Source organism: Rhinolophus sinicus, linkage group LG14 (genome assembly GCF_036562045.2).
Source record: "Rhinolophus sinicus isolate RSC01 linkage group LG14, ASM3656204v1, whole genome shotgun sequence".
Classification (NCBI taxonomy): Eukaryota; Metazoa; Chordata; class Mammalia; order Chiroptera; family Rhinolophidae; genus Rhinolophus; species Rhinolophus sinicus.
The window spans coordinates 34,930,127-34,952,856 of NC_133763.1; the positions used below are offsets into that span (position 1 = coordinate 34,930,127).

The 22,730-nt window shown below is 35.4% G+C and overlaps 1 protein-coding gene across 4 annotated transcripts in view; it reads left to right on the forward strand.

Annotated features, from left to right (window-relative positions):
• Nucleotides 1-22,730, forward strand: part of SNX7 (sorting nexin 7) — a 599,355-nt gene that overhangs the window by 424,993 nt on the left and 151,632 nt on the right. For all 4 annotated transcript variants that reach the window (XM_074318369.1, XM_074318370.1, XM_074318368.1 and 1 more), the window contains exons 2-3: nt 16,539-16,721; nt 22,408-22,518. In XM_074318369.1, the coding sequence (XP_074174470.1) occupies nt 16,551-16,721; nt 22,408-22,518 (282 nt within the window). In that variant the 5' untranslated portion in view covers nt 16,539-16,550. The remainder of the gene's footprint in view (nt 1-16,538; nt 16,722-22,407; nt 22,519-22,730) is intronic.

Here is a 22,730-nt window from a genome sequence, read left to right on the forward strand (position 1 = left end):
GCCTCAGGATCTTGCACTCAGCGGAAGCCACGTGACATGTTCAACTTCCGAGGTGTGTTGGAAAACCGAAGCATTTACTTCAGGGTTTACAGCTTTCATAAAACGAAATGTTCATCAACGGAGATGTTTGAAAATCGAGGTATTACCAAAATATTCGTCAACGGAGACTTCGAAAACCGAGGTACCCACTGTATTTTAAAGTTTTATCAAAAACAAGTGAGAAGTTGTATGCTACAAGATTTGTCTGTTTTAAACCGAATACTTGATCAGCTCTGATACTGCATATATCGGTTATACTGAATAACACAGTGATAGCTGTAGAATTAGCAAAAAAGGATACAGAGATTAGGCAATCAAAATTATTAGCAAATATTGGCCTGAAAATCAGTATAACACACTTACAAAACAGAACAGAACGTTAAGCCAGTAGTTTTAAAAATTGAAACAAAACTTTTTTACTTTGAAAAATGGTTTGGTATAACATACTATTTTGTTAGTTTTTTACCCAACTTACTTTACTGAGATGTAATTTGTATACCATAAAATTCACCTTTTGGGGTGACTTATTTTTATTAGTAAATTTAATGAATTGTGCAATTACTGTACATGAGTTTTAGAACACTTTTATCTCCCCCAAAAATCCATCATACCATTTACAGTTAATCTCTGTTTTCACTCCCAGCCATAGACAACTATTTTTCTTTTTCCCCAGGTGAAAGAATACAATTTTTACCAACTATAATGAGATTCAACAATTACAGTAGACTAATTTTGCAAACAGATGTCATGGTACTTCCATCTTATACGAAGCTTATTTTAATATTTTTTAAAGATTTTTATTAAAATATAGCTAACATACAATATTAGTTTCAGGTGTACACAATAGTTATTCAACATTTATATACCTAAAGAAGTGATCACCATGATAAGTCCAGCAACCATCTGACACTGTACCATGCTATCACAATATTATTGACTATATTCCCTATGCTGTGTATTCCAATGACTTACTTGTTTTATACCTGGAAAATTTGAACCTCTTATTCCCCTTCACTTTTCCCCCCTCTTTCTAAATTTTTCAGTTACAATTGACATTAAATATTATTTATATCAATTTCAGGTGTACAGCATAGTGGTTAGACATTTATAAAATTTAAAAAATGATACCCCTGACTAATCTAGAACCTACCTGGCCCTATACATAGTTATTACCATATTATTGACTATATTCCCTATGCTTTACTTTACATCTTCATGACTATTCTGTAACTACCAATTTGTACTTCTTAATGCCTTCACCTTTTTCATCCTGTCCCCAAGCCCCTTCCATCTATCACCCCAGTAAGTCTAGTATCCATCTGACCACATAGTTATTACCATATTATTGACTATATTCCTTATGCTGTAACCTACATACCCATGCCTACTGCATAACAACCAATTTGTACTTCTTAATCCCTTCCCCTTTTTACCCATTGCCAACCCCCCTCCCATCTGGCTACCATCAAAATGTCTTTTGTGTCTTGTTTCTGTTTTGTTTGTTTATTTTCTTTTTTAGATTCCACATATAAGTGAAATCACATTGCATTTGTCTTTCGCTGTCTGACATACTTCACTCAGCACATACCTTTCAGGTCCATCCATGCCGCCGCAGATGGCGAGAACTCATTCCCTTTTACAGTCAAGCAATATTCCATTGTAAATATGTTCCACCTACACTTTATCCATTCATCCATCAATGGACAACCTGGCTGCCTCTACATCATGGCCATGATAAATAATACTATAATGAACATATGAATGCACACATCTCCTCAAAGTACTGTTTTGTGTTTCTTCAGATAATTACCCAGAAGTAGTATTACTGGGTCCTTCTTTGTCACTTGTTATAGCCTTTGTTTTAAAGTCTATTTTGTCTGGTATAACTATTGCTGCCAGAGCTTTTTTGTTGTTGTTGTTTCATTTTCATGAAATATCTTTTTCCCATCCCTTTACTTTCAGTCCATGTGTGTCTTTTGATCTGAAGTAAATCTCTTGTAGGCAGCATATGTAAGGATCATGTTTCTATCCATTTGGCCACCCTATATCTTTTGATTGGAGCATTCAATTCATTTATATTTTAAGGAATTGTTGATATGTAGTTATTGCCATTTTATTATTCATATTTTGATTTTTTTGATTTTATTTTATTTTTTGTCTTAAGTCCCTCTAACATTCTTTGTAATACTGGTTTAGTGGGGAGGAACTCCTTTAGCTTTTTCTTTTCTGGGAAGCTCTTTATGTGTCCTTTGATTCTAAATGATAGCTTTGCTTGTAGAGTAATCTTGGTTGTAGGTCTTTAGTTTTTATCACTTTGAATATTTCGTTACAATCCCTTCTGGCCTGCAAAATTTCTATTGAGAAATCAGCAGACAGTTTTGTGAGAGCCCCCTGTGGGTAACTAACTGCTTTTCGCTTGCTGCTTTTAAGATTCTCTCTTTGTCTTTAACCTTTGGCATTTTAATTATGATGTGTCTTGGTGTGGACCTCTTTGGGTTCATCTTATTTGAGACTCTGCGCTACCTGGGCTTGTATATCTATTTCCTTCACCAGGTTAGGGAAGTTTTCAATCATTGTTTCTCAAATATGTTTTCAATCCCTTGCTTTCTCTCTTCTCCTTCTGGTACTCCTATGATATAAATGTTGATACGCTTGATGTTTTCCCAGAGGCCCCTTAAACTGTCCTCAGTTTTTTGGATTCTTTTTTCGTTTTCCTGTTCTGCTTGGGTGTTTTCTGCTATCTTATGTTCTGAATCACCGATACCTAATCTAATCTACTGTTGATTCTCTCTAATGTATTCTTCATTTCAGTTATTTTACTCTTTATTTCTGACTGGTTCTTTTTTTATGTTTCCTATCTTTTTGTTGAAGTTCTCCCTGAGATCACTGAGCATCCTTATAACCAGGGTTTTTGGAACTCTGCCACTGGTAGATTGCTCGTCTCCATTTTGATTAGTTCATTTTCCTGGAGCTTTGTTCTGTTCCTTTATTTGGGACATATTTCTTTGTCTCCCCATTTTTGGCTGCCTCCCTGTGTTTGTTTTTATGTATTAGCTGGGGCTGCTACATCTCCTGGTCTTAGTAAAGTGTCCTTATGTAATAGGTGTCCTGTGGGACCTAGTGGCACAGTCTTCCTGTTCACCAGAGCTGAATGCTTCAGGTGTGTCCCTTGTGTGTGTTGTGTGTGCCCTCCTGTTGTAGTTGAGATTTAATTGCTGTTTGCACATCAGTGGAAGGGATTGACCCTTGGGCTCATTTTTGTAAGAATTGGCTGTGACAATAGTGGAGCAGCTGTTGTGCAGGGGCTGACCCTATGGAGCAGGATTCACTTTAGCACGGCTCTGGTGCCTACCTGGTGTGCCCTGCCCTTTGGGTGTGTCATCCTTGGAGGTGGCTGGATGATGCTCTGGCCCAGTCGGAAGCTGGCCACTGGGCCTGCCAGTCCTGAGACCTCCTGGGAGGAGACCCAGTACAGGCCATGTTCAATGCCCTGCAGTCTATGCCCTGCTCACGGCCACCTGGCATGAGCCACAAAGCAATCCAGAGATGGCTGCCACCTGTGCTGTGCTTGGAAGTGAAGTCACTAACCATGGCTGACTGTTGCTAGTGCTGGGTTTAGGGCTGCTCAACCAGAAGTATGGGGCATGCTAAAACCAAATGTTCCTTGTTTGGTTTTTGTGAACCTTTGGGAGATTTTAGGATTATCTGCAACATGAGCTAAGGCAGGCTGTTTATATGGAAAAGCCACTGGAAGTGGCTTGAGTGTGCCTGAAATTTGGGTGCAGTGTGGTCTCAAGGAACACTAAGTGGGCAGATGAAAAGTGATAGCCAGTTTGATGGAGACTCAGATATGGCAGCTGCCTACATCTGCATGCAGGGAGGGAAAGGGCTCAACAAAGAAACAATGGCTTCTGCCAGCTCCTCCATCCAGGAGAAAGCTGCTCCTCCAGCCCACTCTCTGAAGCCAGACAATTGAGTTCCTCCTCATATGTCCCTGGTGCCTTTCAAGCAGCTGCCCCAGCACTGGAGCTCAAAGTGAGTAAGTCAGTCAGCGAGTAAATTCGTGCCCTTGAAAGTGCACCTGCCATCCATCTCACTCAGCCACAATCTCTGCTGTTTTTCACAGCCAGAAGCTATGGGGACTTCTCTTCCCAGCACTGAAACCCTGGGCTGCAGAAGGGCTGAGACCCATCACTCTTCCAGGGGCGACCTCCACAGCCAAGATATCCCTGTCGATTTATAATGGTCACCTATGGGTGTTGGACCAGCCCATTCTGTGTGTCTCTCCCTCCTACCAGTCTCAAGGTGGCTTCTTCTATATGCCCATAGTTGTAGGGCTTCAGTTCAGCTAGACTTCAGGTGATTCTCAATGATGGTTGTTCTGTGGTTTATTTGTAATTGATGTGGTCCTTAGAGGAGGTGAGCACCACATTAACCTACTCTGCCACCTTGACCAGAAATCCAATATATACAACTATTAATCTATTTTCCTGTATTTATATATTTGCTTTTCAGAAAATTTCACATATGTAGAATCATATGACATGTGGTCTTTTGTTTCTGGTTACTTTCATTTAGCATAGTATTTCTTAGGTTCATTTTTGTTGTAATTTTATTACTTTTTAGTCATGGCTTTAACTTTTTGATATAGGAAATAAATTTTTATTTTAAAATGAAAAAGCATAATCATTTTAAGTGAAACATTAAGACCAGAGAGTCTGTCTAAAATTACAGTAAAATCATTTTTTATATGTTACCAAAGACAAATGGAAAACTCTTGGTATCTTCAAAACTGGGGGAAAAAAATCCTAATTTGTTCTTTTGTACCAACTCTGAGAAAGTTAAGTGTATGTATATATATGTATACACATATGTACATACGTCTGTACATATGTGCATTTAATCTAATCGAACACTGAATGGTGTGTTTGTCAGCTCTCACTGGATTATGCTGTAGTACAAACAGCATCAAGATCTGAGTGGCTTACCTACCACAAAGACTTATTTCTTTCTCATGTAACTGCCAACTGTAGCTGGGCTGTGAGTCTGTTCCAGGCTTTGAGTTAGCTTCACATGTCTTCTTAATTTTGGGAGAATTATTACCATTCCTGTACCACAAGTTTATTATCTGTAAAATGCAAATGATGATAGTTGCAATTACTTCCATCAGATTGTTGAGAGAATTATTAATAAATTAAATCATGCAAGTATACAGTGCTAAGGCACAGTCCCTGGTGCTTAGAAAACTCAGTATTTGCTATTATGGTGTATAAGATTAATGTTTATAACTTGGATAAACATCCATTTTGCATTTGTAGTGAGATCTTCAGGGAATCACAAAAGTACATTTCTATATTCAAGGAGCTTATATCTATTTAAGGGAAGATATTGCGGTAATATGTTGATACGTGTCGTCTAGGTGGGGCTATACATACGGCTACTTAGGTTAAAAGTGCAAGTATGGGGAGAAAGTCCATGGGGTCAAAGGAGGCACCATGGAGATAAAATTAAGGAGGTAGGATACTTTTGATTTAAAATAAAGCATATGCTTTCAGTTAATGTTAAGTTGTGTTACAAAATTCTTGTGTCGTCTCTTAAATTCTATATTATGTGTATAGCTCCCTTTGAATGCATCATTGCATGTAGTCTCTGCCAGGCTACTTTAAAGTACTAGGGGATAAGAATATTCTTGATACAGCAGTTTTAACTGTCAACTACTTTTCTTGTTATAGTATAAGCATATATTAGTCCCTTCAGAAATGCTCCTAAGTTTGTTGGTATAGCTAGATCTCAAGGCAGCTGAGCCTTTCCCTGGAGAATATCTATGAAGATGGCACTTTGGGTCAGGGGAGTAGTTCTAGTTTACTGGGCCAGTTTTAGCCATGCTTATTAGGGGTAAAGTCAGCTGGCTGAGCTCCTTAGGAATCATTTTTATTGCATTCCTGAGTTAGGTCTGCAGTGTTACCTGCCCATAAGACATATTTTTAACATCTTTAGGAGTTCTGCTTAATTATTTTTCCTGGCTTGCTCTGCTTCCAGTTAGTTATCACTGAATCCACAACAGGTACTCGTAGTTGGCTGATACTGTGTTTCATATATGTATCCAATACCCCAAGCTTATTTTAAGGTCGGTTTAGTGGACCCTTATCATTTGTGGATTTAGCATTCATGGCTTTAGATGTCTTCAACATGCAGTAATATGACATACCGCTGAGGCACACATATAACTGCACCAGTGGTTTGGAGGACCCACTTAGCGAGGAAGCTCTGCCTGTCTTTCAGCCTGAGCATTTTACTTGTTCTTTACTTGTCCTTGCTTATATATGCAGTAATCTTTACTGAGGTGATTAAAAACATTAATTTGTGAGTGTATACGTGTGTGTGTGTGTGTGTGTGTGTGTGTGTCTTAGTATTTTTTTAAAAAGCTCCTAAAAGAAATGCAAATACTAAAAATCTGGAACAAACTTACTGCTATCTACCTAGCAATAGTCAAGAAGACTTTATTTTTATTTCTAAGTTTCATGAAAAAATTGAAAAGAAAATGGACAATTTTCAGTAATCAAGAATATATTCTTATCCTACTTGAACATACCTTTTTAAAGCTTTTTTAAAACTTTTAAAGTGGTTTTTATTATAGAATATTTTCATGTATACAAAAGACTACATAAAATATATGTAGCTATATTATATCTAATTCTATATATTGTATAACTGTATAACCTATATAGCATAAAGCAGGGGAAACACCAGCCTGTGGGTGAAGTCTGGTCTGCTTCATCTTTCTAAATAAAGTTTTATTGGCATACAGACACACCTATTCATTGATGTATTGCCTATGTCTGCTTTCGCACTACAATGCCCAAAGTGAGTAATTGACAGAGATCACATGGCCTGTACGGCCCATATTTACTATCTGGCCCTTTATGGAAAAATGTTTGCGGACTCCTAGTAATGATAGAATAATAAAATTTGCATCCATGTTCCTATCAACCGGTTTAGGAAATAAAATATAAGCCAAATTTTTGATATTCCCTGTGAGGCCCGCCCCAAGAATATCCCTTCTCTGCTTAAAATAAAATAATCTGAATTTTGGGTTTATTGTTTGTTTGGTTTTCATAAAAGTCTATGTTTGTATCTTAAAGCGATATATTTTAAGGATTTATGTGCTTTTGGACCTTGTATGTTTTAGGAGTTTTAAAAATGACACTATCCTTTGTGAATTCTTCTCTGATTTGCTTTTGTCTCCTAACATTTAGTTTATGAGATTTATCTATGTTCTTGCATGAAGTTATAGTTGATTTTCATTTCTGTGTAATACTCGTATATATAACCTTGTATGCGTATACCATGACTTATTTATCCATTCTTTTGTTTCTAGTCTTTTCTAATTTCCAACAGTGCTGCCTTGTATTTACTCAGATGTGTGATATATATATATATATATATATATATATATATATATATATACACACACACACAAACTGTGTTTCCCCGAAAATAAGACAAGACCATCAACTCTTAATGCGTGTTTTGGAGCAAAAATTAATATAAGACCCAGTATTATATTATATTATATTATATTATATTATATTATATTATATTATATTATATTATATTATATTATATTATATTATATTATATTATATTATATTATATTATATTATATATTATATCCGGTCTTATTTTAGTATAAGACCGGATATAATATAATATAATACTGGGTCTTATATTAATTTTTGCTCCAAAAACACATTAGAGCTGATGCTAGGTCTTATTTTCGGGGAAACACAGTATATTAGATATTGATTTATTCCTGCTTTAGATTTCTATTTAATGTCATGGGAAACTGAAAAAGTGAATTCAGCGACAACTCCTGGAGATCATATCTTGATGTATGTTTGTATTGGCAGTTAGGAAGTCAAATACTGGTTCCTTCACTTAACAGCAGTTAGAGTTTGAACAAGTGATTTAAACCTCTCCATTTCCTCATCTGAAAGCTGGGATAAAAGAGTACCTTCTCAATAGTATTGCTCTCTGGTTAAAAAAAATAATAAACAATAATAAAGGGAAGAAATAGAACATACCCTGCAGAGTCATGGTAAGGTTTACATAAGACAATTCACATAAAGCCTTCAAGCAGAAAATGAATACATCACATTTATTCGTCCTTGTTGTATCCTCTTCTTAATCCTCTATGATCCAAGGTGACATACGACCTCTTGAAGAGGTTAAAAGTGATAACACTTAACCTCAGAAAAGTAAAGTGACTTGACTAGGTTCATACAGTTGGTAGAGGTCTAAACTTGAATTAAGTTGAGCTCTGCCTGACTACGGACACTTTTTCTTTTAATATACCTCTTTTTTTTTTTTTCCTGAAGAGAATAAAATTATATGAAAATTTTCTATGTTCAGTATATGGTTTTATAGTTCACAAAACCCAAAGAAGTCCATGGACATTCAAGGCAACACTGTTAGAAAATAAAAAACTAGAAACAGACAAATGGATAAATAAATTATGGTCTGTGCCTACAAGGGCATAGATACTACATACCACTGGGAATTCGGTCAAACAAGAGTAGAGTGTTGTATGCCCCTTTATAGAACATGACACCGGCCGGCTTATCCCCCAATCACATTTTCAACCGTGTTCTACAGAAGGCCTTTCTACTTTTTATTATTATTATAAGCAGGCAGATTGGAAGGAGTTGTAAACCAAAACACAGCTGCTAAGTCTAAATTTAGGCCCATCAAGATGAGTGTCCCTCAGAACAACAAGGCTTCTCCAGCTCCTTCCACTTTTAGTTGCTTTTTTACCAGATGTCTCTTGGTGTGCATGTTTCATGGGCATCAGCAGTTTTATTTGCATGGCCTTTTCATGCTAGTATTCTGATTTATCACACTTCTCACATTGATTTTTTTCCCCTCTACTTGTAAAAAGAAAATAGCTATTTGTGCACAGATGGTACGTGCGATTTAGTGTTATCAGAGTAATTCATGTTATATTTATGAGATGTTCCTGAGTGGCATTTTAGTGAAGAATATTAAGGAAGGACACCTCTTAGAGAGGCCCTATCTCATCTTTTAACCTGTTTCTTTTGGTTTTATCTCCTGAGTATTCAAATATCGGCAAGTCATTATTTGTTTCAGCTATGTGTTTTATTTATTTCAATAGTAGAACTTTGGAACCATCTAATAGCATTAAAGGAGGGAGGCAAAATATTTCTCAAAAGTTACTGGAGTTGACTGTTAACCTGTAAAAAAGGAATGAATGAAGCAAGGATGGACTATTTTAATCATAATTCCTTCCTTCCTTAAATTTTTATTGTGTAGAACTCTATGTACAGATATGCTATTAGCTTGCTAGGGTTGCTGTAACAGTGTACCACAGATTAGATATCTCAAACAACAGAGATTTATTTTCTCACAGTTCTGGAGGCTAGAAGTCTGAAATGAAGATGTCAGCAGGGTTGGTTCCTTCTGAGGGCAGTGAGGGAAGGATCTGGTACAAGCCTGTCAACTTGGCGTATGGTATTCATCTTCTCCCTGTGTCTCTTAACATTGTCTTCATTTTACAGATGTCTCTGTGTCCAAATTTCCCCTTTTTATAAAGACACCAGTCATAGTGCATCAGGCCCGAACCCAATGGCCACATTTTATCTTGATTACTTCTGTAATGACCCTCTCTCCAAATAAGGTCACATTCTGAGGTACTGGGGCTTAGGGTTTCAGCATGTGAATCCTGGAAGGACACAATTCAACCCATAATGAATGCTTGTAATAAACCAAACGTAACAACAAGGTAAACTCATACTTAATTTGTAAGTGACTTTGTCAGGAAATTCCAATGCCATGCTACATAACACAATTCTAATGTTAATTTATTTTAGAAGTCACTTAAATGGTTTCTCTTACAGTAGATGTGTTGAGTTGGAGTAAAGATAAAAGACAATGATTTCCTGTAATAATTTGGCTTACTTCTCTATTACACATACTCAGTTCTAAGTCGAAACCATCCCAAAATACTTTGGTGGCGTGCATGCGGGTATACATTATCTAGTTATAGGAAAGGTATTCAATGTTATTTAAGAAATAGAGACTTACCACACAGATAATTATCTTTCTGCTTTAATCTATTGTTGGGAAAAAAAAGTTGTATTTTCATTGTCTAAAAGATCGTAAGGTAATGGACATAGATCCAATGCTAAGAATGAATGAATGTATAAATGAAGATTGAGGTATGGGAGAGAGAGAACGGGCAGGAGAAAGAGGCAGGCATTATTGTGGAGGTGAGAACTTTGTTTCGAAAGAACAAATTTTAATGATCCATTTCTCTGAAAAGCATCAACCACAAAAGGTTAAATGGAGTTCTTTCTGGTTAATTGCTTCTTTGGATCTTCTCTAACACTTATTTTCTTCACTTGTTCATGTCAAAATGTAAATCTTTCAAGTATCCTCAGTATATTTTCTTTTCTTTTTTTGAAGTGAATATAAAACACTTTGGATAGTCAGTTTTATTGAGGTTTTAAGAATGTTTTTGAATGATTCATAGTAATTTAAATCCTTCTACTGAAATCTTGGATGTTGCTAAATTTCAGCCTGTAATTTTCTCCCTTTGCTAGTATTGAAGCATATTTTTATGACACCACACTACACTCATTGGAATTGTGAGCCTTTGTAAATTCATGCAGATCTTTCCCACTCTACAAAAGGATGCATTTTAAACAGAACAAATAGAATGCTAAATTATGTAGTAGGTAAAAGAAGTGGGATGTGGTGAGTTAAGAGGGTGACTGCACAGAATGCCAAGGCACATGGTGGTATGCAATGTCAGTAAAATTTAAAATACTTTTGCCCATCAAATTAAAATTTGTCAGCTTAAAAAAACTACCATTTATATGAAATGGTTATTGAGAGAGATTTTTGTACATGCTGATTGCACATTTATTTGGAACCTGTAAACTCTGTTTTTAATGACTGCTTAGTATTCCATTGTGTTAGCATAACATAATTTATTTTGACAATCCCATTTTCATGTGATTTTGAGCATATTTTTAAATTTCCTATGTAACTATGCAGCTTTGATGAGTTAACAACAAAAAAAAATCAAATGTAATCCAAGGTCTCCTGCCAAAGTGGCCTTAGACAACTCTTTTAATTTTTTACAATAGTTCTTGCTGTCTTTGAACACATTACATACAATGTTGACTAACAATTTTCATATTTTTTCAAAAGGATATGTTTATTTTAGAATGCTTCGAAATACAGAAACTCACACTGAAAAGTATTAAATTCAAGAGCAATCCCAACACCTGGAATAAATTTTGTTAACATATTTTGTATAGTTGCTAAGGTTGTCCACACATGCACGTTGCAAGTGTTCTCCCCTCTCCACCCCCCCTCCCTGGTCTGAGACACACGCACACACACACACACACACACACACACACATACACAAACACACTTTTTGTTTCCTACCGTCTGGCCCCCCTCTGCCATACATGCACATATATACAGAATCTACTTGGCCACAAATTTTATAACCTGCTATTTTTCTATTAGTAGCATACTTTTTCCAAGTTACTATATATTCTTCTAAAACATTACTTTTAATCATTTTAGTGTATTCTATTGTCTGGATAGACTTTATTGTATCCTATCATAGGGATATACCATAATTTATTTCACTCAACTGTTGTAAGACATTTAGTTTCTCTATGTTTTTGTGTCTGATTAACCCATCTGTAACTTGTCCTTAATTTTTTGGTCTAAATCATGACTAAATGTTTTTTTCTTTCACAAATCATTTTGTAGTCACTACAACCTGAATCTTTTTAATCAAAACAACCATTGTTGTTGTCTCTTCAGTTAGTGTGTCCTACCATATTATTTCTTATATTATTGCATTGAAGGTTACCCAAATGCTGAATTATAGTTCACATAATTAACTTTTGGTGTGGAAAGAGCCTTGAGAACAGTGCTCTGGGTATTACTGATGCTTCAAAAACATTTAAATTGAATTGTTTTGAGGGAAAAGCTAGGCCATATAATGATTTGAAACATTGTTTCATTCATAGTACTAAAAAAAGTAACTTTTCTTAAAATTTTGAAATTTTGCTACATTTTCTTGTATTAATGCATTTGCAAATTGTTAGCCTTGTGAGAGAGATTTTGGAGATTTTCAAGTCCAGCTCCTTAGTTTAACTTACAAAGGCTGAATTAATTGTTCAAGGTTACCTGCGTAGTCAGTGGTAGAGAAAAGATTAGACCTAGTTTTTGGCCTTCTTCTAATGATATTTTTCACTCAGGACTGTCCAACTCTGTTGCTAAGCTAAGATAGGCTTTGTCGCAGAATTAATTTCTAAGTGTGTCAGTTAACTTTGGTCTTTTTATAACAACAGACAAATATTTGATTTTAACATATATTCTTACTTCTGGAGAAAAAAGGAATCTAAAAGAAAGTACAGAGTTGAAGAAGTCATTACTACTACTGAAGAAATAATTCAAAAGGTTACATCGATAGTGTTAGTTTTATCTTTGCATAGGAATGAAGTATTACTTGTATTTAAAATTTACTACATATTATCCTTTTGATTTATTTTTAAATTTTTATTTACAAAATAACATGTGTTCCCTTTCCTTTATTTAAAAACAAACTACTGAAGCTGCCTGAGGAGACCACCATTGTGTCCAAGGAAGTAGCCAATGGGATTGGGGCTGAGGAGGCTCCAGGTAGTTGGGAATGAGAATAAGCCTGCCTTGGCCGATGTGGTCAGGACTGAGGAGGCAGCTGGCATGGTTGGGAGACTGATTAAATACAGGGGGATTGAGCAAATAAGTAAATATATTCAGGGTAACAGGAGCCAGGCTTCTCTCTGCCGGAGAAAAGAGTTACAAATAAGGGAAGGAGGAAGGCTGGAATAAGCCAGGTGGTCTCAAATTATAATTGGAGGTATCAGTGTGAACTCATGGCATTTAATATCTTTATATTTCTATCTGTATATATCTAGAACCAGATGTGTGTATATGTGTGTATGTACCTATGTAGGTATATCATACATATATTTCTTAGCATTTATATCTTGGTTTCTAAATACCGATCTCCTCTAAAAGGAACCAGAGTTCCTTGGAGAAATGTCTGATTCAACGTGGGGCAGGGAAAATACAGGATAAACCTGAAATATCTTTTTATGCCAGACAATAAAGTGCTCAAGGAATAATAAAAAGATAACAGAAACACACAGGTGCCAGTTTTAAGGGGCTCCCACTAGGCAGGTTTTAGACACTTGGAACATCAAAATAAATTATGATATATTAATAGATTATTACCCATTCAACAGCATAGGAATCTGTGAGTCTACTCATATAATTAGTTGACTAAATAAATAAATACTCTTCATCCTCCTTAGTAGGAAATCATGATAATATCAAAATTGAAAAGCGAAAAAAACACACCCATATTTATGTTATTTGAAAGATGGGACTCAACAAGAAACAAAAACAGCTAATGGAGTTCTGAATGGGTTTCTGAGGACCATGAACTGGTACTAGCAATACTGGGGCACAGTGTGCTGCTTTTTTATTTTTAATTCGTCTTGTTTTATTTTAAGCCTGGTGGAATGAACTGACTTTTGAAAACTGTAAATGTACTTTTCATTTTGAAATAATTTTGAAATAATTTCAAAATTGGAGAAAAGTTGCAAGAAAACCACAAAGAACCTAGATTTCCCAATTATTACCATTTTCACAACTTTGGCTGTCTCCCTCTCTCTCCCTGTAAGTTGAGTAAATTGGAGACCTGATGTTGTATTACTCCTAAATAGATCTGTGTATTTTTAAAAAAACAAGGACACTCTTCTACATAATCAAAGAATAAATATCCAAATCAGGAAAATAACATTGACGCACTACTACATTCTAATCCACAGACCCTTTCAAATTTCTCCAGTTGTCCCAATAACATCTTGTAGAGAGAGAACACAAAGGTTCTCCCCCTTTGGTACAGATTCTAATCCAAGAACACGTGTTACGTTTGTGTTGCATTTAGCTATTTTGTCTCTTTGGTTTTCTCCAGTCTAGAACAGTTTCTCATCTTCCTTTTTCCATAATGGTATTGGCAGTTTGAAGCTTTTGCAGGCACTGTCTTCTCCTCTCAAACATATATATATATATATATATATATATATATATATATATATATATATATATATATATATATATATATATATATATATATTCTTATTTTAGTATAACTTTATCACCATTTTAGTTAAGTTTAGGATTAAGAAGAGTTTTTTATTCACAGTCAAGCCATATAATGAACTATGATTACATTTTCATTCTTGTACACCTTTTATTTTCCTGAGTGTTCATCATTCATTCATTTTCTCTCTGTCTCTCTTTTTTTATCCCTCCCTTTCTCTCTCTCTTGATTTCTCTCCCTCTTGGCTTTTTTGCACCAATCATAATTCATGTACAAAATCTAACAAAGCATCTTATTAAATTTAAACATATCGGAAAAAAGAAGAACAAACGAAAAACCTGAAACTAATAAAAAAGAATCAAATAAATAAACAAACAAACATCAGTTAATATACCAGCCTCTCTTTCCTTCCTCCTTTTCCTTCCCCTTCTCCCTGCTTCCTTCCTTCCTTTCCTCTCTCTTTCTCTTCCCCTCTATCCCTCCTTCCTTCCTCCCTCTCTTCCTTTATTCTTCCTTCTTCATCTCCAGGCCTCCCTGGAGTCTCTGTCTTCCTGGTCCAGGATGGTTCTCTAGGTCCTGCTGCAAAGCTGTCAGCCTGGGACATTCTTTTGCTATCATACAGGGAATTTCCTTTAGTTCTCTTTTCTGTTGAATCTCCTGTTTTTAGACACTATTTCTTGTCCCTTATTTTGGAAAAGTAAAGAAGCTTCTAAAAAATGGCTGCATGGGAAATCAGTTTTTTAAATCTTTCATATCTGAAATGATTTTATTGTATTTGTATACTTGAATGGCACTATGCCTGGCTAAATAGAATTCTAGGTAGACAATATTTTCCTCTTAGAAATTTGAAGGTACTATTTTGTTGTTATTTAGTTTCTAGTGTTCCCATTGAGAAATCTGAAGCTACTTTGATTCCTGAGATTCCTATTGTATTTTACCTGTTTATATTTTTTCTGGAAGTTTAAAATCCCTACTATTATGAAAGATCAGAGTGATGGACGCTTGTAGGAGTTCTACATTTTCCTTCTTCATTTTCTGAAATTCCTTTTATTCAGCTCTGTCTGCCTGGATCCTTTAGTTTTTAAAAATGCTTTCTCCTTTTCCATCTCTTGTTCTTTTGGTTCAACTTAGTTCTTGAATTCTGTCTTTTAAACTCTAGAGTGTTTATCCTGCTATCATATTTCAGTTTTCATGAGCCTCCTTTTGTACTGATTTTGCTGCTGTTCTTAACTTTTTAAATCTACGTAGCACCTATTTTATTCATGAATTTGATATCATTCTTATCTCTGATGACTTCATCTGTTTTTTAAGCATTCTTTTCTCTATTCTGTCTACTTCCTGTATTTTGTTAGTTTGTGAATCTTTCTTTCACATTGGAGGCTTTCTACATGTTTAAATGTTTAGCAGTTCCTATAGCAGGTAATAAAAAGTTGAGTAGACATTCAGCGTGCATGGTGGAGCGCCCCTGCAGGGCGGTTGTGTAGAGACCTGGTTACTATCAGGGGACTGTACTGTCAGTTTTTTCTTGGAATGGTCGGCTGAGACAGGAAGCCTCCTAACACCTTGCTGCCACCATTCTTGTGTCCCAATGAGGGGAGAGGGCTGCATATCTTTCCATCTAGGAGGCAGGACTTTCCCTTGATATCTGTATTTTCATAGGGCCTATCCTGACTGGTGCCCTTAAGTTCAGAGACACTCCAGAAAGCAAACTTGTAGTTTTCTGCAAAATTGAGGAGGAAAAGTCACCTGATCGCATGGATAGATGAGGGAATCTGAGGTACTAACGTTTTTTTGCTTTATTAGCTTTTCAAACAATCCTCCAGTTTTAGCTCCACCAGCGCTCTATGTCCACGGTTTCTGGTGCCTTGAATTCTTGAGGCTCTAGGGTATTGTCTGTCATAAATGTGCCTTCTACTTCCTAATTTACCGTTCTCTCCTAGGTTTACTTTTCAGCTTTCTCTGCACTGCTATTTCAGTTACCTCACGACAATCAGAGTTCCAGTTTCCAAAGAAAAGTAAATCTTGTTTAGTCTCTTATTTTTACCTTGAGGGTTTATGCCTTTGTATGCTTTTTTGTCTTGTTTTGTTTTTATTTGTTTGTTTTTTTACTGTCATTTTTTAAAGTGGGACTTTAAGAGGAAACAGAGATAAAAAATACATGTTCAATGTACCATATTTAACCAGGAGTCCAATTATCTTTCTTGTTCTTGACATATTTCATTAATATTTGTGGTGTCTCAGAAAAGGGATTTTAACTATTTTTCTATAGGTATTAATTTTTGAATGTTTTATTCCTTAGGATGCCTCTTTGATGGACATGAATTCCTTCAGCCCTGTGATGCCAACGTCCCCTTTATCAATGATAAACCAAGTCAAGTTTGAAGATGAGCCAGATTTGAAGGATCTGTTCATTACTGTTGATGAACCTGAAAGCCATGTTACTACAATTGAAACTTTCATTACTTACAGGATCGTTACTAAGGTAAATATTGAATGAACATTTTCTTGAATGCTCTTGCTGCCCTTGAACTTTTGGAGTGCTTCTTGTTCACTGTAACTCTCAACATTAGAGAATCTTAGCTGAATTGACTTATTTTTTTCAAACATGTTGGGTAAGACGTCACATCTTATCTACCCTTCATTTGTTCCACATCAAATCAGTGAAATTTGAGTTAACTTGAGTAATCATCACTCATTTTTTAGCAGTTGTGCTTCTTAAAACAGGTACGTTTTAAGTTTTTAGTTTAAAAAATTATAAAAGTTATAAAGAAATATCTTTGGCAAATAAGAGCCTCAGTTTGCTAATACAGAAAACAACTACTTAAAAATATGATGTAATATTTTGCATTCACATTTCTCCTGAAGACCACAAACAATAATTTCATTTGTTTTCCTAAGAAGAGCAAGTGGCCTCTTTGTCTTATATGTGAGATACCATTCAGTAGTTCCAGGGCAGATAGGTCCAGAGCCCACGTCTCCTTAGCCATAGGACAAGGCTCTGCAAACAGACTCTACCTCTGACAGAATAAAATGACCAAATAGTGTACCATTTCCAATAGTTCTTTATAAGTTATAATGCTTTATTTATGAAGCCTCACCCTACTTCTCTTTTGTAGTTGACAAGGTTTTGGACCATCTTCTAGTGGAGCCCCCATAGAGGCTGCTAGTCGTGTTTCATAACAATGTATATATCTGACCTCATCACTTAGACTCTTAAAATCCTTGGTTGGCACCTCATTTCCTACAGAATAAGTGCCAGCTGCTTAGTATGACACATGAAGAACTTCTTAGTCTGGTGCCAACCCACCATGTAAGACTCTTACTCCCCACTTTTAATACCCCTGCTTTCTACTCATTTAGAACTACTTCTGTTATCTGAATACTCGAGGGTGTTTCTTGTTTTCCTGCCTTTGCATGTGCTTTTCCTTCTGTCTAGTTTGTCTTTCCGCCTCTTAAACAGAAGAACTACTGTTTGTTTTTCAATACTCAAGTCAAGATGATGCTTGCTCCTCCCCTTGCAGCCTGGAAGCCCTTTCTTCTGTTTCCTCATACTGTTCGAACTGAACTCTTAAAGAATATAAAACACTGGAGTCAGTCTAGTAAACAATTAAAAGCCGCTATTTAATCCTTCTAAGCCTCAGGTTTTTTTAATCTATAAAACTAAAATGGTAAAAGGCCTGGTTCTTTAGAGTTGCTGTGAGAATTGACTTAGGACAGGTAATCAATGTAAAACACTTAGCGAAGTGCCTGACACATAAGTGATCAGTAATTGGTACCTGCCCATAGGTGAGGAGATAACCATGTGTTTATTTGTGTTCATTCCCAACCAATGTGGGAGCTTCTCAAGGAAGGTAATTATACCTTAAGATTGCCACAGTTCCAAACACAATCGTTAGGGTAGAGTAAGTAAGCAGTGTAACTTTTTGGTGAATGAGTGAGTGAAGAAACGTTTAGTACATAGCCACATCGAGAGGCTGTAGAGCAAGGCAGATGGAGTTTAATAGTGATTCATCTCCTTCCTTGCTCTGTGCCTTGGGCAATTTAATTAACCTGCTATCATTCGTTTCCTCGTTTGATAATAACAGTAATAACCTTGTAGGGTCTTTGTAACTATTGAATGTGTTAATACAGACGTACTGCTAGAATAGAGCCAGATTTCTTCTGTTACTACCGTTAGAATCATCCGTTATCATCATCCTTCCTAGCAAAGACTTTGTGAAACTCAATTACTTACCCATCGTGCGTTTCTCTCAGAAACACACTCTTTATAAGCCACTCTATCTATTTCAGTCTGATCATAGGCATATAATTCTTAGGATTATCCATATTTCCACCAGACTTTAAATGTACTGCTCTAGTAGTAGTAGTAGTAGTGATAATATTATAGTGTGTTAAACATTTATTGTGTGACTGCTTTGTACCAGGCAATGTCCTATGACTTTATACATAGTAGCTAATTTAAAGCTCACAACAATCCCAGGATCTAGATGTTATGATTTATCCCCATTTTGTGACTGAGGGCACTGAAATTCAGTAAGTTGCCAAAACTTATACCACATGACGATTTGCTGAGCTGAGATTCAAATCCAGACAGTTTATTTTCCTTTCATGCTACACATGTTTTCTGTTATATATATATTTTTTTCTGTTATATTTTTGTGCATCTCTATATACTGATGGCAAACTATCTTTCAGCTCAACTATTATAAATGAAGTTCTTTTGTTCTCCTTCCCATTACTTTTACTTGTATATAGACTAGTATATAGACATCTTAGTATATAGACTATCTCTCTACATACAAGAACATGCATTGCATATACAAACACATAAATATTTACTGAATGTGTATTATGCCATCAAACATAGTATTTCCTTTTTGTTCACTTATTATCATTTATCTATTTACTCACATATTCAACAAAGTTTTATTGAGTGTCAGTTATGTCCCAGGTATTGTGCTTGTATATTGAGACTACATCAACAACCAAAACAGACATATCTTCCACCTTCATGGAGTTTTAATCTAGGGAGGGGGATGGATATTAAACAATTATATACTTAATTATTTAATTGTAGTTATAAATGCCATCATAGAAAAGTATGGGATTTTTTTGAGCATTGGGTACCCCATGCAATTTGGCAGTTCAGAGATAGCTTCTGTGGGTAAGTTTTAGTTTTATAAAAATTTATATTCACGGACAATAAGTTTATAAGGATAAATGCACATATACATAGGTGTGCATACTTAAGAACACTTAAGAATGACCTGACTGTCAATAATTGTGAGTATCAGGAAGCCCATGTTCCCAGCATCCCCTTATAAGAAATTACCCTTTATTCTCCAGGTTAGAATATCTGAGATGATAGCTGTAAAGAACTTTTTCTTTAGATTTAGAGATGTACTTCCCTTAGTACACACAGAATAAGAACTAAGATTTAACAACGGTCTTTCTTCTTACATCTTTATTATGAAGACAAACTCACAAATGACTTCCAGTGTGCAGGTATATTCTTGATTCTAATTCATTTTCCTTCAAAAACAGCTTTCTAAATCCTCGGAGCTAAGAGTTAACTGTTTGCCCTTGACCAAACGTCAGTGTTTGTTGAGTGAATGCATTTTGGGGTATAGTTCATGAGTCCACTAGTCCTAAACTTTAAGTACCCAAGCTTTTATGGTCAGACATGAAAAAATGAACACCATTTACAATGTAGCTTCTATGGAAAAGTGTATTCTCGATTAGAAGCATTATTTGTGCTCCAAATTAGCTTTTTAGAACATATGTTCTTGTGAGTTAAAGATCAATCATCAAATCCCATTATTCCTACAGTTTGGAAGTTTTTATTTGTCTTCAAATGACCAAAATTGACCACTTTAGATAGGACAATAATTCTATCCCTGCTGTAGGGAAATTAGTTATGATCTGAACTCACCTGATAATATTTTTTTCCTTGTCATATTCACACACACACACACACACACACACACACACACAGACGCACACACACGAGGTTGGACGATTAAGTTCGCAAATTCATCCGAGAAAAAGTGCTCATACCCCATTGCTGAATATCACTGCAGTCAACTTCAAAGCACTCCCCTTGGGAAGCTATGCACCAACGCCAGCACCTAGTCCACCCTTCAAAGCAATTTTGGAACTCTTTTTCTGGAATGGCCATCAGAGCTATTGTCGTATTATTCTTGATGTCCTGAATGTCATCAAAATGTCTTCCTTTCAATATTTCCTTTATCTTCGGGTAAAGGAAGGAGTCATTGGGGCCCAGATCAGGTGAGTGGGGAGGGTGTTCCAATACAGTTATTTGTTTACTGGCTAAAAACTCCCTCACAGATAGTGCTGTGTGAGCTGGTGCATTGTCATGGTACAAGAGCCATGAACTGTTGGCAAAAAGTTCAGGTCGTCTAACTTTTTCACGCAGCCTTTTCAGCACTTACAAATAGTAAACTTGGTTAACTGTTTGTCCAGTTGGTACAAAGTCATAATGAATAACCCCTCTGATATCAAAAAAGGTTAGCATCGTTGCAATAAGTTCACGAACTTAATTGTCAGACTATATATACGTATACACACGTGTGCACACACACACACAGTATGCCAAAATAATGTATACAGGTGGATATTTTGGTCAATGTTGCTCAAACAGTAGTTTGCCATAATCAGAAGTGTCTGGATGCTTATGGTAACCACTTTGAGCACCTCTTACAGAAGTCAAAAGTGCCTTATTTATCTTTTGTTACCGGTATATATTGAGTATTAAAATTTTAATACAGTTTTCCTTTCTTAAAATGTATATACATTTTTTTGGCAACCTGTGTGTGTGGCACCCTTTAGGAGTAGAATAAAGTCTTACAGTAGGAAGAAAGAACACACTGTCCTCAAGACATAATTCGCCTCTGTTATTGCAGTATGTTAGAAAACTCTTTTAGGTCAGTGACAGACTGATGAGAACAGAATCAACCATTGTTTGCCTTGATTATATGTCTTCCTTTGCTGGAATTTATATCAAATTGTTTTAGGTTTAGAGCTGGGAATTCTTGAGGACATATAAAGCTCAATCTTATTTTAACTCCCTAGTTTTGAATGTTTTTTATTGTTAGTTACGCCAATTTCTTTTCTTGAAAATCCATAGTGAACCTGCACATATGTGCCTGATACAAGGAGGTGTTCAGTAAATATTTTTTAATGAGGACTTTAAACCACGTTTTGTGTGTATATATATATATACACACACATATATATAGTTAAACTGTGTTTCTACTAGATTTAGTTTTTCTATTTTTACCATTCCTATAACTTGTACTATTTTACATAATAGTTAAGATTTTATGGTGTTTTGTGAACATTTAATTCTTTAGACTTCTACATCTTACTTACCTCTACTTTTTTCTACTAAAAATGGAACGGTTTACTGAGATACACTGTATGATATTGTACCTATGTTCTTCTTTTCATATGTGTTGGCATAGATTTTTGGTTTGCTGAGAATAGATATTTTAATATTTTGCTTAATTTTTAAGAGTTTAGGCATATAACTCAAAATACAATCCATTGAGAATGACAGGAATATTTTCTTTTCACATCAAATCTCCATTAGTAACATTTTTAAAACAGTGGTAAAATCACTCTATAAAATGTTATAATTTTCATATACTGAAAGCAAATTTTAGCAAAGCAATTTATTTGAGCAAATTTCAAGAAACCATTTTCCTCGGTTATGCTCATGTTATTTTCCAAATTGCAATATAGGACTTTCCTCAAATTCCAAATTCTAATCATCTTGAGAAAAGAAATATATTTGAAACCTAAATTCAGAACACACTTTCTTGTTAGCAAGAAAGTCATGCCAAAGATAATACTAGTTAAAATCTTGTGGAAGGCAGATGGTGGCTCTAAGACAGATTTTTCAGTTAGGATTTTAAATTTGAGCATGATGTTTGCTTTCTTTCTGGGAATACTGGAAAGTTTGCTTTGTTTCAGCTGCTACATGAATCGATGATGGGGGAAAAAAGTACAGGCTGACAAACACTGAATAATTAGAATTTGTTAATGTTTCTTAGAGACCCATTTAATTTAGAATGTCTAAAATAACATTAGGCAAATGTCTTCTGTCTTATTTTGCATGTGCTGTTATTTTCTCCTACTTTCTTCAGACATCTCGTGGGGAATTTGATTCCAGCGAATTTGAAGTTAGGAGACGTTATCAAGATTTCCTTTGGTTAAAAGGAAAACTTGAAGAAGCACACCCCACTCTGATTATTCCAGTAAGTTTGTTTTTTCTCATAGAATAGCTGCCATTTTTGTCTTGTGCATCATTAGAATGCCTAAAAACAAATTTCAGACCTTTATATTCAGTGTAATTCATTTATCTTAGAAACATTTGTTTTTAAATTTTTCAGTCTGCATATTGATTTTTTTTAACTATTGTAATATGTGAAGTTTGCCGTTTTTGGTTTTAGCATTGTGAATTTCTAAA